Below are 16,206 nucleotides of genomic sequence, written 5' to 3'. Positions count from 1 at the left end.
CATGGAAGACGTTCTCGAGAACCAGATGCAAATAAGAGAGGAGACTAGTCAGAAGGGTAATTGTGGAAAAAAATTATATTATAACACTACAACAAAATTGATCTTTTACGGCACACAAGACAATTTTATGGCACAAAGAAGCGTGTCGTAAAAGACGTTTGGCACACAAAATGTGCGCCATAAAAAACATTTTTTGCGCGTCGTAAAACACTCTTTTGCGGGCCTTAAAAGATGTTTTACAACTTTGATTGTGTGCAGTAAAAGATCATTTTAAGTGTCGTAAAAGACCATTATGCATGTTGTAAAAGATGTCATCATTCACTTTTCTAATAGGCAGTACTTTCAATTAAACCCTTTCATTCAAGCACAGTAAACAAAAGCATTCATATAGTAAATTTTATCAATTATATAATTTCATATTACAAAATCATAGTATAATTAAACTGGTTTTCAAATAAAACATGCTAGCTAGATCATCCTTGCTCTGTAATGCTCTATTCACAACCTCAAGGTTTGAGCATGGAAGAAAAACCTTGCTTAAGGAGGAGGGTACAGGTCCTGATGTTTCAACCTCACTTCCACCACCTGGGTCATTTTCTACAGAAGCAACTTACACACACGGGCAAAAGAACCAAACAAAAAAAATGCTTACATGAGTACCATTGATAAGCAAGCTGCCAAGTAAATAACTCCTACTACATTCATGCATAAAAGTTCATGGCACACTAGAATACTTTCAAGGTCTTTGAACAAACAAAAAATCAAACAAAAACAAACAAGCATCTCAAATTTCAAAAAAATCATTTGGACAACGCATTCTTGAACTATAGAATCAAAACCTACAAACCCTAGCATCCATGCAATGTCATAACCTAGTTAATTCTCATCCAAGTGATTCTCACTTATATTAACTTCTCAGCCATCCTAGACATTCCAAAATGAGGCATGCATTCCTTAATTACCAAGAAATGTTCAGCAGACTGCAGAACTATTCAAGTAAAGTAAGATACTGCAGGAGTCCACAGAATTGTTTAGCACCAAATCATGACAAGAAAGCTCATATCTCACTAGCAAAACAGAATTTAAAAAAGGATTAAATTCTGTTTACTACCCTGTACTTTCAAGGGTTCCTCAATTCAGTCCCTGCACTTTTAATTTAATCAGAAAAATCCTCGCACTCTCCAATTTCATCAAATCGATCCATTCCGTCACTATTCCGTCAATTTTCTCTGTTAAGGTGCTGACGTGGCACTTTTTCACAGGGAAATTCCCAAAATACCCTTACTCAAAGCCTCTTCCTGCAGAAGCACCTCTCTCTACCTCTCTCTCCCACTTCTTCTCCGTCCTTCCCTCACCCTTAGTAACCACCCAAATCAGAACAAGCCCACCGCCTCTCTCTCCAAAACTCATTTCTCCAACTTAGCCTCCCGCGCCCTTTTCTAATCCGCCATTGACAACACCACCGCCGCCGACGTCGTCTTCGCTCAGCCGCCACCGAAGAACATCCCCAAGCCCATCGGAGCTCGTTCGTTGTCTTCTCCCTAGATCGGATCAGCTTCTCCCTGGATTGGATCATCTTCTTTCTTGGCCTCGATTTTGGGTTCGAATCTGAGCTCCAGAGAGCTGCTCCACCTTAGAGCACTCTGTCGCCGACTCCGTTTTGGGTTTGGCGTTGTTGGACCGGACGAAGTTGGAGAATCCGATTCACAAGGTTCTGGGTTCATTGTAATTGTGTGTTGATGATGGGTGTGATGAGGTTTGGAGAAGAGTTGCCGAAATGAGGAGTTGGGCTTGGAGGGAAGTGAGAAATCCGGAGAGGAGGATTTGAGGGAATTAGGTCTGAGGGTGGCAGAGAGGATTTGTTGGAAGAGGAAGTAAGGAGGTGAAGAAGGAGAAGAGTTGGAAGAAGGAGAAGAAGAAGAGAAGAGTTGCTGAAATGAGGAGTTGGGTATTGTTGGTCTCCTCCGAGGTTACTATTCACGGCGGCATCTCCGGATTTTTGGTTCGATTATGGTGCTGGCTTAGTCACAGAACAGGAATTGATATTCAAATTGATTGTCAAAGGTAAATCTAAGTTCTTGGAATGAAACTGTTCTTCAAGAGATTTCTTGTTGAAAGTTTGGTTGGATGGAAACTGATTGGAAAATTGAGTACGGACTGATATGTAATTACATTGAATTGGCTTTGGAATTCTAAATATGTTATGATTGTTCTTGGCAGTGAAATCTTGAATTTTGCTACTGAAGTGGGTGATTTACATTTGAACTTTGAGTTCGGGTCAAGTTTGTTAATTAGACTTTGAACTCTGTATAGCAAAGAGGTTAGAACAAATTGATTAAAGGCAAAACTTGTTGTGCTGGAAGGTGATATTGTTATCTTGGTCTCAGTATGTTTACTGTGAAATTAATTGGGAGGTGGGCTTGGAGGGAAGTGAGGAATCCAGAGAGGGGGATTTGAGGGACTTGGGTCTGAGGGTGGCAGAGAGGGTTTGTCAGAAGAGGAAGTGAGCTCAAAGGAGAAGAGTTGGAAGAAGAAGGAGAGTTTGTGTTTATACTTGTAGGGGTATTTTGGGAATTTCCCTGTGAAAAAGTGCCACGTCAGCACCTTAACAAAGAAAATTGACGGAATAGTGACGGAATGGATCGATTTGATGAAATTGGAGAGTGCAAGGACTTTTCTGATTAAATTAAAAGTGCAGGGACTGAATTGACGAACCCTTGAAAGTACAGGGTAGTAAACAGAATTTAATCCTTTAAAAAACAACAAAAAAAAAAAAAAAAAACAGAAACAGAGGAACTTAATCTTGTATGCCAAATAAAATTTCAAATTCCAACCATGATATCTGATTTCTAGTTTTTCTTTCATTCCAATTGTTATAATTTCAAGCATGAAGCAAGTGAAGAACTCAAGAACAAAACTGAGAAGAAAGAAATTCAACAGAAATAATAGAGCTAGATGAGTAATGGAGTACCTGAGAACAGAGAGATGTTGCATCAAACGAGCCCAAAACCAACTTTCAAATTTGAGCAAAATTGAACCAGTTCCAGATGTTGCCTGTTTCAATGTAAGCAAATCCCAATATTAGCTCACCATATGGTTTCTAGAAATAGAACTCGCAATTATATACATACATATACATGATAAAGTCATGGACAATGAACTAATAAAAATTCACCCAAGGCACCGACTATTACTAAATTTCAAACTATGTTTCGAAGCATTGCTGGGTAAAAAATTTCCAAGTAGATGCCGCAAACATTTCCATCCAACTATGTTTCATAATGTTTAATAGAAATGCTTACTCCCCCAACAGTGATTAAATCCATAACCTTATTTAATCATAGCTTCAATCATCTAGCCGAGAACTTAACACAGATCGGACTGTACTAGCTGACTGGTATTTCACAAGCAAATCATACTAAATTAAAGCAGAATTGCAAAGCATATGATTAGGGTTCATCATGGTATCGCCTAATTCAAAATTTCAATAGCTAACAAACAAAGCAAATTTACCAAATTACAGAAAGATCAAGTCCACCATCTCTGCTACTAAGATTAAACAGCAAATGAAAGTAACCAATTACAAAATAGTTGAGTGTTGAATCCAAAACGATAACCATAGACTACTATACTTGGTCATCAAAGATTCATTCAAGATAAAGCAATTAAATGAAAATGAATGTATAAACACTATTGTAATAATTTCATGGTGCTAACCATATTCCTCAGCGAAACACTGTCAATTTCAATCAAAATTAACACCTCATTGAAACACTATCAAATCATGTCAGATTCCACAGCCATTTGCAAACTTTTATATTACAGATTAATTGATAGTATCTTGTGGAAGACATATTTTATATACTCAACACATAGGATTCTACCTCAATATACTATTCCACTGCAGTGCAATGTACAAGAAGTGAAACAGCAGAAAAGAAAGAGCAACCAAAGTCCTTCCAAGGGAGGCAGAAGATACAAGGAATCTCGACGACTCTTTAGTGCCTTTAAAGAACTGTTGTAATCATTCAATCTGAAACACACATCCATTACAAGCTCGTTACATCAACTAATAATTTGGCGAAAAGCTTATAGTTACTCTAAGAATTCACAATGCAAAACCATGTAACTCCAAAATATCAGGCTAAAACCCAACATTTGGTTTATGATCTTCAACATACATGAACCTTCGTCCAAAACTCTAACCATTGATGAACTAACTACTCCCGAACTCTTAATACATAACCACAAATATGAATTTCATCACACTCAAAATCAATTTCAACTTGAAAATAAATTTTCAGATTAAATTTCCTCAATTAACTGCAAAACTGAAACCGAAAACTGAAACCCGAAGCGATAAATTGGCTCTCACTTAGTTCTACCAATCATTCCACACACGCAAACCCTAATCGAAACGCAAAATCAACAAGAAAAGGTGAAACGAAAAGGTGAATCAATCAAATGCAGGAGAGAAGAGCTAGTGAGAATTTAAAGAAGGAAATCGAAGATGCAGAGAAGTAAAAACGCGAGAGAGAGAGAGAGAGAGAGAGAGAGAGAGAGAGTAAAACCGGTGCTCCAAATGGCGCGAAAGAGTGACCAGTGCCCCAAATCGGAGGTGAACGGAAACTTCTACCGGAGGCAAACCGTTGCCCCAAATGGAGCGAAACGAGGGATGGTCGGCTCCAAATCGATTGCAATGCGGAGGATTTTGGGGACTTTGCTCCGAAATCAACAGTTGGAAATTTTCAGAGATTAGCTCAAATCTTCAGAGAAGGAATATAATTATATAGTAAATGAGCTGAGGGTTTCAAATCAAAACGTTTTTCTTTTCTTTTTTCAATAAAAAAAATTTAGTATACTTTTATTAAAAAAAAAAAAATCTCATTTACAAGACTAGCAAAAATCTCATTTACGGCACACATATTTATACACGCTGTTAATAGATAACTAAATTTACGACACACATGAGATGCACGCCGTGAATGACCTAAATAAACACATTCTGACCTAAAAACAAATTTGAATGCGTTGTAAATGACTGTCTTTAACGGCACACACTAAGCTCACACTTAGTGTGCGCCGTAAAATGTGTGCCGTGAAAAACTGATTTTGTTGTTGTGTAATAAAAATGAGAGTGTGGTTTGAAAAAGGGGAGTGCAAATTTCACTCCCCTTGAAGAAATGAGGGGATTCAACACCTGTTTTTGAAGTTTTCGAGTAGAGGGCGCTTGGAGAGAAGATTTCCCGAGGCTGTACTACTAAATCGAAAGTCACCCTTGCACAGCATGCAATATTCTCTAGATCATTCCAATTTTATCGGATGACCCTGAATGGAGCTCAAGGTTGTATTATTACTATCGGGCAAATGAAGTTGAACAAATAGGACATTAGTATATATAGATGTGGGAAGTTAAAAAAAAAAAAGTGGTCCCCGATCCAAAACGACGGCTAAATGTGCGTCTAAGTTTGAAACCTTAACAAAAAGTAATTTAGTCACTATTATTATAGATATATTATTGCTGGCACTAGTTGGGTGCCCTTTCAAGACCTCTTTAAATGGACTCATTGATGGGAATGATATATCAGAGATACTAAAGTGTTTGAACTTAAAATTATAGATATATTATTGTTGGTACTAGTTGGGTGCCCTTTCAAGACCTCTTCAAATGGACTCATTGATGAGAATGATATATCGGAGATACTAAAGTGTTTGGCGGACTGTGGAACTTTTTGGGCATGTTTTTTTGTTCGTTGGAGTTCAACTCATGAAGAATTGAATTAGAGATGGATGCTCAGTGTGAGTTATAATGTTATATAGTGTTATACCTATTTTGTTTTTGAGCATGTTTTTTTGTTCGTTAGAGTTCAACTGGTGAAGAATTGAATTAGAGATGGATGCTCAGTGTGAGTTATAATGTTACGTAGTGTTAAACCTATTTTGTTTAGTAGAAAGTGCATTGATAGAGAAAGTGAGGACCTTATTTTCGCTTCTTCTTCGCATGAGTTATAATGTTATGTAGTGTTAAACCTATTTTGTTTAGTAGAAAGTGCATTGATAGAGAAAGTGAGGACCTTATTTTCGCTTCTTCTTCACAGTTATATGTAGGACTGCATTTTGGGCCAAATGGGCTTAAACGGCCGAGTTTCGAACCGACCTGAACTGAGTTGGGCCAAAATCTCTGCTTATCGACAATTCGGCTCGATTGAGACCGATGGCTCGTCTTTGACTCGGCTACAGTATGAGATATTGCATTCTGTTGGTATACCGTGCCAACCATATACAATACCTCATACCGAATAATTATATAAATTACAAAATGTATAAAACCTTGATAGAGGTAAGATTCGAACCGCGCACCTCTTTCACAACAGCTCAACTCCCCACCACTGGAGCACAAGCTGCTCTCAATATAATGTGTACAAACTTTATATTTGTACATTCTTTGGTAATAGATTAAAGAAAACATAATCTTTTCCCTCTCTCTCTCTCTCTCTCTCTCTCTCTCTCTCTCTCTCTCTCTCTCTCTCTCTCTCTCTCTCTCTCTCTCTCTCTCTCTCTCTCTCTCTCTTTTCTGGGCTTCGACCTTTCTTCTTCTTCTCCTTTTGCGTTTAGTTCTGGTGCATCTGATCTTCCTCTCATCTTGTTTTCTTTTTTCTTCCTCCCAGTCCCCACCAAATCAACACAGATCAACATCAGATCATCTAGTTACAATAAATTCCATCACTAGATCTTCTAATTACAACATATTCCATTATCGAATCAACATCATCAGATCATCTTCATCTCCAACATCAGTGAATCTCTCTCGGAAAATCTACCCAAAACCGAACAAGACCAACCAAAAATTAGGCTTGCCGACAGTCAGTAGACTGACTATATTGGATCGGTGGTGGTTTGAAAATCCTAATACCGACGGAGGTCCGTTCGGCAGCGGTTTGGGAAAAACTGGGTCGGTTTAGTACCGAATCCAACCCTAGTTATATGTACATATTACCTCTAGAAAATGTATTCAAGAAGTGCATATTTTAGTTAGCATCGCGCTTTTGTTTCTTGTATTTCAAGTTTTGGTAGAGGAAGAACCACAATGGTTTTTCTCACGTACTTATATCTGTTGTAACTATCTCAATTGTATAATGCAATTTTCTTCTCTTCTAAAAGAAAAAGATTAGCAATTCAGATGAAATTTTTCAGAACTGATCTACTCATAAATACATAAATATATAACCGTTGATTTGCCGTAACGTAATCGAAAAATGAGTCTCACGTTTAGTTGTCTAGGAAGTACCCATTTTAATGATCCACATTACTTAGTTAAGAGCTCTCTCAAATTACCGATTCCATCCTTGTTCTTTTCCAAAAATTACATTGAACCAGTTAACCTTATGTTTTTAGGATAGTACTTGGCTGACCAGGTGTGGTTAGCACCTCTTGACCAGATTTTGGGATAAACCTCTAGGAAACTTACACGTGTCTCTTCTTGTTCTTCTACTTTTTTCTTTTTCAAATATCAAGCAAAAAATGACTTTCTAAAGCAAAGATCTAGTCTTCAACATGCCACAAATTCACCTAACGACATCTTGTCTAAACGATTACTTAACAGGGCTGAATCACTACTGTTCTAAGATTAGAAAGTATTATTGGCTTGATAAATGATAGGATAAACAGATATTTTAGCAGAAATTTTAAAACAAACAATTTTTTGTGACAGTGTACTTGGCCCACAATAGAATTTATTTATGCAAACATAGATGCAAACTAAAAACCTAGAGCTTCACTTAGTTACTCATAATTGAGTTTGGGAAGCTAGTGAGGAAGCTATTTTTCTCAATTCTATAAATGTTTTTTTGTACTAGAAAAATTTTATCCCAGTGTTCTGGAGTTTTTCTACTGAGTCTAGCTCGGTAGTCTTTTGCTTTTCTCAAATTTTCTTACTCTTCTGCTAACTCTTTACTAAATTTTTGACAATTGGCAAGTAAATCTAATATGGACAAAATACGATCTAAATGTGTAATTATAAATTTTGATGAATTAACTGTTTACCTTCGAGTATGGAAGATAGGTTTATAGTTGTAACATGTAATGAATAAACAAATTCAGTAATATGAATGCACTACGCTCTATCAATTTTCTTTTTTTCTGTAAGTAAAACATGAAAGTAATAGGGAATTTACTAACAGCTAACTTCAAAAAAAGTAATGGGGAACTTAGAGGAAGAGACAAAAGGTATCGTATCCTATGTGTAAAGTTGTAATTGGTTATTAGGGAATCATGGGCTGCACTTGCTGACCAGTTTTTTCCATGTTTTTATCTTCATCGGGGCGAGGGAGACAGCATCCTCCTCCTCCTCCTCCTCTCTTCGCCGTCATTCATCCTCATCGGAACAAATGGGGAGAGAGGGCCCTCTATTTCTCCTCCTTCTATCTATGAGGAGTATCATCGTTCTCATCAGAAACTCGAGAGAGGACCTCTATTTCTGATTGTCTTCGCCTCCTTCCCTCTTTACTATCATTGAACGGTTCAGGCATCAATCATCCTCATCATACAGTTGATAGAGCAGCGTCGTCTCCAGATTTTGGAAGGTAAAACCTCAATCTGTTTTCTTACCGAAAAAAGTGAGAGTCAGTAAAGAATTCAACTTTTTTTCTTTGTTTTGTATGTTTCATTTCAAGTGGGGCTTTGATTCAGTTTCTGTGTAACTAAGTCAGATATAAATGAATGGTTTTGTATTTTGGATCAGGGTTTCAATGTCAAAGAGTCAAGTAAGAGTTAAAGAAATTAAAAGAAGGAATTCAAAATTCAAAGTTCAAGTCTTTGGCTCTGTGTTCTCTTCTACAGAAAAATGTATATGTTCACTTTTATTTCTATGTCTGTAGTGAATATGGTGAACCCTTAAAAACTCTGTTTAACGTTTTCAGCATGGTTGTGTAAGTTTCCTGCGAAAACTTTTCTGGAAAGTATAATCTGTTAGATAGAATTCCGCTAAGGCAAATTGGCATTCCAGGATTGACCTGATTCTGATTCATATAGCTTTAGTTTCATGCATGTGTAACCAAAAGGAGTGAGAGTCAGTAAAGAATTTCAACCTTTTTATCTTTGTTTTTACGTTTTTCATGAGACAGAGGTTTATAAAGTTTCATGTGGACTTCGATTAAGTTTCTATGTAACTAAGTACCAACTAAATGAATGGTGTTGTATTTTTGAATCAGGGTTTCAATGTCAAAGAGTAAAGCAAGAGTTAAAGATAGGATTAGTGCATTACCTGATGAAGTTCTTTGTAAGGTTCTTTCCTGCCTTGATATACGATATGCTGTGAGGACCACCGTTTTGTCCCCGAGATGGAACAACCTATGGACCTCTCTTCCCAACTTATGCTTTTGCAATGATTATTTCATTGATGATGATGCTTTCATGACGTTTGTGGATCGTGTTCTTTTCTTTCGCGACTCCTCAGACATCAAAAAATTCTGTCTTGACTTCGACGAACCCAAGGAGGAAAATTTCTGTCGTATTGAAAGTTGGATATGTACAGCCATTAGGCGGAATGTTGTTGAACTTGATCTTTCTGTCAATTTATATCCAGACTATAAGACTTTTGAATTGCCTCGAAGTCTTTTCACTTGCAAAACACTAGAGGTGTTGAGCCTGAAGTCAAATTTTATTGCAAATCCTCCAAAATCTGGGTGTTTCCCAAGTCTCAAGGTACTCGAAGTTCTAGTTCGTTATCCTGACCTTGATAACTCGTCATTAGAACAGATTTTCGCTTACTGTCCTGTGCTCGAGGATTTGAGAATTGAAGGATCTCTTGGGGAGTGTTGTGATGTTTTGGATTTCAAAATCTCTGCACCTGAACTGAAAAGATTAACAATAGGATTGGACATTGACAGTTTTGATGATGAGAAGTATAATTTTTATATTAATGCTCCAAAACTAGAAGTCTTTAACCTCCCTGCGGGTGATTCGTCAGTGTTTTCATTTGAGATCAATGCAAAATCCCTCTTCAAAGCCAATATCAATCTTTCTAGCTGTTGTATACATTTTGACAGTACAAATGGACTTCTGGAAGCCATCTCCAATGTCAAACAGTTGTCTCTTTCAACTCGTAATTTGGAGGTAAGCATGTCTGCAACTTACTCTTTTACACTATATATGTTAGACAAGATTATAGAAACTACTAATTCAAGATTAGATTGAAAGATAGGCGCGCGATCTCCTGTTTGGTAGATTCTTCTTTGCACAGCTTCTAATACACTGAGATTCAGTAACAATTTTGTGAGATATACCACATATCTACGTACATACATGTCGGTTCATTTTCTTCATAGCTAGTGTAGTGTGTCTAGTGCAGGACATTAGACTTTCTGTTTGGCAGTGATTCTATTGAATAAGTGCGAAGGTTGAAGCATGCATGTAGGTCCTAAGTTTTAAATGCCTTTGATGTTGGACAGATTGAAATCATAGAAGTTAAACGATACATTGATTGTTCTTTCCTTCTTCTTCTTCTTCTTCTTCTTTTTGTTTTTTTGGGAAGGAAACACTAAAATAAATAGCTCCATTTTTGTAAGAAAATCCTTATCTGCCATTACCCCCTTTATGTGCGAAACCGGTATTGAGGGACTTGTGCAACACATCCCTTCGTACCTCCACTTTTCATTCTTCTTTCTTGCCGATGGTTCTGGTTTTTCTTTCCTTTTACCATTAGTATTGATTGCATTTCTTGTATCTTTTTCATCTCGGGTGTTTCACAGTTTGCAGTAGAATTATGCATGAACAATTATCAGTGTCTTCATGATTTTCTATTTAATCAATACTTCTTTTGATGAAGGGTGGTGTACCTGCTTTTGATAATCTGAACCATTTGGAACTGATTCTTGGTGGTTCTACCTGTTGGCGATATCTAATAGAGTTTCTCAAGAGATCACCGAATCTAGAACATCTTGTTATCAAACATGTAAGGTGTATTTTCACTTCTTATTACCGGCATGCAGCTTTTGAGGATTTTCATTTATTTTTTATTAATTGTCAGGATTGCGGATTCAAGCATGAGGACTTTACTCCTCTAGAGTTTGTGCCTGTTTGTATGTTGTCACATCTCAAGACTATTACCATAGCAAGCTTCAGGGGAAGTCAGGATAATATGAGAGTAGCTCAGTATTTGCTAAAGTACAGTGAAGTTTTGAATAAGATGATTTTTACCATTTCAGAAGGTCTTCCGAATGCAGAAGAGAAGGCATTGTACAAAGAATTTTTAATGTTCGAACGGGGTTCAAAGACTTGTCAAGTTGAAATATATAACTAGGATGCCCTTCTTGGTTTTAACAGGATTCTATGTTCAACTGTAATTCAAGATTTTGGAAGGATTTTTCTAGAAAAGTTGTAAAAAATATCCTCTTTGGGGATAAAAGTTGAGTCCATCCGCAGTCCATCTCCAATTTCTATCGCATTATGTTTGATCTAGGCTTGTTGTCTGCCACATTTTGATAACTTTGATGCAATTGAAGGTGCTTCATTATCGGGCAAAATGAACATGAACAAATAGGACCTTGTATATGAAGAAGTGGGAAGAAAAAAAAAGGTCGTCCCAAACCCAAAACGACGGCTGAATGTGCGTTTAGATTTTTTTGGGTAAATACTAATTACTGTAGTCACAGCCCAAGTTCAAATGTGTTGAAACGCTGCCGTCTTCTTCTTCACTGGCATTGTAATTTAGGGGTTTAGGGTTTCCGAGTTGATTGGACCGTTCCGGCAGTCAATAGTTGAGAAATCCTTGCACGCCTGATATCCGATTATAAGGTATATATATGCTACAATTACATACACCAGCTCCAAATATCGCATTCTACATACACTACATTTATTATTAACCATGGAATCCAAGTTAAAATAGTGATTTCCATTTTACTACTGTGTTAATCGTTAACAATTCTGGTAATTTGGGTTTGCTAGAAATGGGTTCGATTTCAAACCCGCGAGCAAGAATCAAAGATAGGGAATGCCAATTAAATTCAGTAATTTTTTTTTTCTTTCAGTATTTCCTCTGCTTGAAGACACATAAAAGTTCAAGAATTTCATTTTTTTTCTTTTTACACTCTAAATCAGAATGTAAACTGAATAAATGGTTTCTCAATCTACTAAACCCAGATTTTAATACACCCAACAATTGTCTGTTTGGCTTCTGTGCACTATCCGCTTTTAGTTATAAAGTAAATACTCTGTTCAAATTCTCAAAGTCCTAGAAGGTCACTCAGTTTTCATTATAGAGTCGCTGAGATGATGGAATGCTCCTACCGATTATAGATTTTACAGAAATAACTGAAATGAAAGTGCATACACATGGTTAAATATGGCTTATTGAAATCATAAATGGTAACCCAGAAAATTATAGAGGCTTGGAAAGGTCCAATTTTGGTCATAAATGGCATTTAGTAAACAAGTAATTATAATCAGCTGAACAGACCCTTAAGCTTGACTCGTATTAGGTTCATTGTATGGTTTCAGCTAGAGCGTCCCTTCGTTATTAGCTAGGCACAATTCACAGATACAAACTAATTATGCAATCGTCTTTCTGGCTTCCGTGCAATTTGCTTTTATTTATAAAAGAAAATACTCGTGTAATTTGTGGACAGTGCCCTTGAAAGTTCACTCTTGCAGAGTTGCGGACATGGTGTAATGCTCTCGTTGATTAGCAAGGCTCCTTAGTTTCCTGGACCAACTCAGAAGCTAGATCTTAGCAGGTATCTCTCTTTCTTTCATTTATATCCTTACCAAGTAGTTATCGAAACAGAGCCTTATATAAGGAGATTTTATTCTGATTGTTCTTTCTTCTTTTTTTTCTTTCTTTTTTTTCATTGAAATGCATGCACAGATATTGAGGTTTGAAGCATCAAGGTAGAAATGGTTTCAATGTCAAAACCTCGAGCAGGAATGAGAGATAGGATAAGTGTATTACCAGACGCACTTCTTTCTCACATTCTCTCTTTCCTGCCAACACCATGTGCTGTGAGGACCAGCATTTTGTCTGTAAGATGGAGGAACATGTCGACTTCTCTTCCCAATCTAGACTTTGATGACGTAAAAGATTCATTTGCTGTCCCGATAGGTCCCAATGGCAAGAGTACTTTTACAACGTTTGTTGATCGTGTTTTTCTATACTGTGATTCATCCGACATTAAAAAGCTTGGTCTTAAAATATTGTATTCTGAAGATTTTTCTCGTATCAATGATTGGATTTGCACAGCCGTTTGGCGTAATGTTGTTGAAATTGATCTTTGTCTCCCTTGTCAAGAAGAGGATTTTCAGTTCCCCCAGAGCCATTTCATGTGTAAAACTCTGAAGGTTTTTAAATTGTATTCAAATCTTAGGACCATTAAGTAGCCTCCTCCTCTTCCAGGGTGTTTTCCAAACCTTAAGTTCCTCCATGTTGAATTTGATTATCCGGATCCGGACTCACTGAATATTTTGTCTACTCGCTGCCCTATGCTTGAAGAGTTGGCTATATTTGGATCAATTGAGTTTGGCGCTGTTTGTGATATCAACGTATTTGCGCCTGAATTGAAGAAGTTGAGAATAGGTGTGCATGATCTTGATGGGAACTGCAATTTTTCTATTAATGCCTCAAAGCTTGAATACATTGATATCGAGGCAGCTTGTCAATCAAGTTATTATTTAGAAAATGCAGATGGCCTAGTCACTGCCAGTAATTTGTAACTTGGTGAAGTGAATGTTACAAATGTCAAGTTGTGGAATGTTGCTTATCTGATTTAAGCATTTTTAGAAGAGAAAAATTTAGTCACCGTCCTCAAACTATGCTGCCAATGCTAAGTTGATACCCAAACTCTCAAAAGTATCAATGTGATACCCAAAGATATATTTTGACATCAACGTGATATCTCCGTTCAAAATCTCTGACGGTGTCATTTGTTTGCTGACGTGGCAAGCACGTGTCAGAGATGTGGTATTTTTATCAAGGGCATAATAGTCTTTCACTACTAAAAAATTAAAAAAAAAAAAATACATGAATAGATTGCTTTCTCCCCCCTCCCCTCTGATTCTTCTTCTTCTTCTTCTTCCCAACACCGCCTCCCAATAGTCTTTCATTTTGCTGGGTTTTGCCAGATGATCTCGACCGCCAAAGGTAAGGGTTTCCCGGCGCCAAGTAGCCGAGATTCTTGGGGCTGAATCTCCCAATCGAACCTGCTGGTGCTGAAGATGATCGGCGACAGTGAAGAAGATGGCGTCGGCGACAACGATGAAATTGGGTATTATAGTGACGATGGGAGTTTATCGAAAGGTGGTGGGTTGAAAAAGGAGTACACCGCGGAGGAGATAGAGGCGGAGGCGGCAGGTATTGGGTACAAAGTGGTTGGGCCGCTTGAGAAGATTGATGGGACATGGATTTGTAGCAGGAATTTTAGAGGATCTTGGAGGCGTTGGTGATGGTTTGGGAGGAGGAGAAGGAGAGGAGAGAGAGGAGGAGAGTGAAGTTGAAGAAGAAGCCGAAGCCATTTTTCTTTGATTTCTTGGGAGAGAGTCACCAGCCGTCGGGGGGATCGGAGGAGGCGGCGAAGATGAGATCAGAGAGGAAGACGTTGTGACCCTTGGTCGTCCAGCAGACGTTGCGAATGAGGGTGGAGAATTTGGTGCAGGTTGCAAACGAGTTCTTGTATTGGTTCTGATTGTAGTTGTTCTACCATTCTCCAAGAACCTTGTGTCGTTCATGCCTTGCCTCTCAATGTTGTAGTAGCTGTTGCTGTTTTGGGTGGTTGGGGTGGTGGTGGGAGTGTTGTAGCCTCTCTACTGTAAATCTTGTGTCACTCATCCTGTTTTGGTTGGTCTCGTAGTTGTTGTAGTAGTTGCTGTTCTTGTTGGAATTATAGTGTGTGTATGGAATGTTGTTTTCGTTGTTGGTGGTAGTTCTTGTGGTGGTGGTGTATGGTTCACCGTTGGTGGCGATGGTGGTGTAATGTTCACTATTGGTGGGGGTGGTTGAGTATGGTATAGCATTGGTTGTGGTTGTGTCTTGGACTCTTGGTAGAGGGAGGCAGCTCGGTGGACTTGTCGCCGTAGAGACCATAGCCCAGGAAATGTGGTGGCGGAGCTTGCTGTGGTTTGACTAGAACAAAATCCTAGAAGAAGAAGGAAAAAAAAAATGAAAAGAAAAAAAAATGAATTAATAGAAAAAAAAAAAAAAGAGGGTAAATTGGTCATTTCACTTTATTTTGGGGCCCACGTGCTTGACAAGTCAACAAACAGACGGCGCCGTTAGAAATTTTTGACGGAAGTATCACGTTGATGTCAAAATATGTCTTTGGGTATCACATTGATATTTTTGAGAGTTTGGGTATCAATTTGGCCTTGGCAGCATAGTTTGGGGACGGTGGCTGAATTTTTCTCTTTTTAGAATGTGGATGAACGAATTGTTTGTGATTTAGGACAATGAAATTGTCCAAGAAAGAGTGGAATTTTGATACGAGAAGATAATCGTAAATGCAAACTCATTGCATATTTTTGTGGCCACTTATAGTTTGGGATGATGGTTGGAAGGGCATCAGCAAAACTAAAGTAGAACTGAATCTACACTATTTTGCATGAGCTAACGATTTCATGAATATGAGGTTACCTGTTCTTGATAATGGCATACTGGAGTTTCCTGGGTACATTATTGCTGGTACCAACAAGAAGATACTCGTCTGGTATGAGTTCCGAATTAATCTATGAGCTATCATAAAAGAGAGTGTCACTTTTTAATTATCTTTTCCCTTTTCTTCCCCACCTTGCCAAAGCTCACAGAGTGCTACGCAAAATTTCACATCGGGTTCACACGTCCAGAGTGTTTAAAATTTGTATTGGGGAAATGGGGGAGAAACCGAGTATTGAATATGCAATTGACGGTTGATGTGCAAGTGCACAATGCTGAAAATTTAGGATAATTTTTTTTAATAGCCAGGTTAAGTCCTGAACTTGACAAATTAATTGTTTGCAATGAGGTTTTTTTAATTTCGAGGACGAAATTTTTAAATGGGGGGAATTTGTAATACCCAGTATTGAGAAGTTCACTAAAACAAATCAAATATAAGTGAAATATACATTAGTTACTGGTAGTAAATCAGGAAATTGAGCACTCAGTGTGTATTCAAAGAAAGTGAAAGGAATTATATCTTTATAACTATATATGTGTAGGTCTCTAAGCCTACACGTGGTAGTATA

General features: G+C 37.7%; 1 protein-coding gene and 1 long non-coding RNA gene across 2 annotated transcripts; one reads left to right on the top strand and one right to left on the bottom strand.

The window, feature by feature from the left end:
• Positions 1–340: 340 nt before the first annotated feature.
• LOC112165383 lies at positions 341–4,775 on the bottom strand. The gene is made up of 4 exons (XR_002922825.2): positions 4,572–4,775; positions 3,885–4,033; positions 2,972–3,054; positions 341–609 (listed from the first exon to the last, which is right to left on the bottom strand). It is a non-coding gene; the product is annotated as an uncharacterized LOC112165383 (long non-coding RNA).
• Positions 4,776–8,292: 3,517 nt separating this feature from the next.
• On the top strand, positions 8,293–11,412 carry LOC112165381 (F-box/FBD/LRR-repeat protein At1g78750). Its single transcript, XM_024301876.2, has 4 exons — positions 8,293–8,582; positions 9,210–10,113; positions 10,826–10,951; positions 11,027–11,412. The coding sequence occupies exons 2-4, from the start codon at positions 9,217–9,219 to the stop codon at positions 11,297–11,299; spliced, it is 1,296 nt and encodes a 431-aa protein (XP_024157644.1). The 5' UTR covers positions 8,293–8,582; positions 9,210–9,216; the 3' UTR covers positions 11,300–11,412.
• Positions 11,413–16,206: the final 4,794 nt, after the last annotated feature.

The sequence above is a fragment of the Rosa chinensis genome, chromosome 5, assembly GCF_002994745.2.
Source record: "Rosa chinensis cultivar Old Blush chromosome 5, RchiOBHm-V2, whole genome shotgun sequence".
NCBI classification, from domain to species: domain Eukaryota; kingdom Viridiplantae; phylum Streptophyta; class Magnoliopsida; order Rosales; family Rosaceae; genus Rosa; species Rosa chinensis.
This window is presented reverse-complemented; position numbering and strand designations above follow the sequence as displayed.

Excerpts from the sequence above, each read along its gene's own strand:
- LOC112165381 (XM_024301876.2), top strand. The coding sequence starts at position 9,217 with ATGTCAAAGAGTAAAGCAAGAGTTAAAGATAGGATTAGTGCATTACCT. Across the intron at positions 10,114-10,825 it reads TTTCAACTCGTAATTTGGAG|GGTGGTGTACCTGCTTTTGA; the intron begins GTAAGCATGTCT and ends CTTTTGATGAAG. Across the intron at positions 10,952-11,026 it reads AACATCTTGTTATCAAACAT|GATTGCGGATTCAAGCATGA; the intron begins GTAAGGTGTATT and ends ATTAATTGTCAG.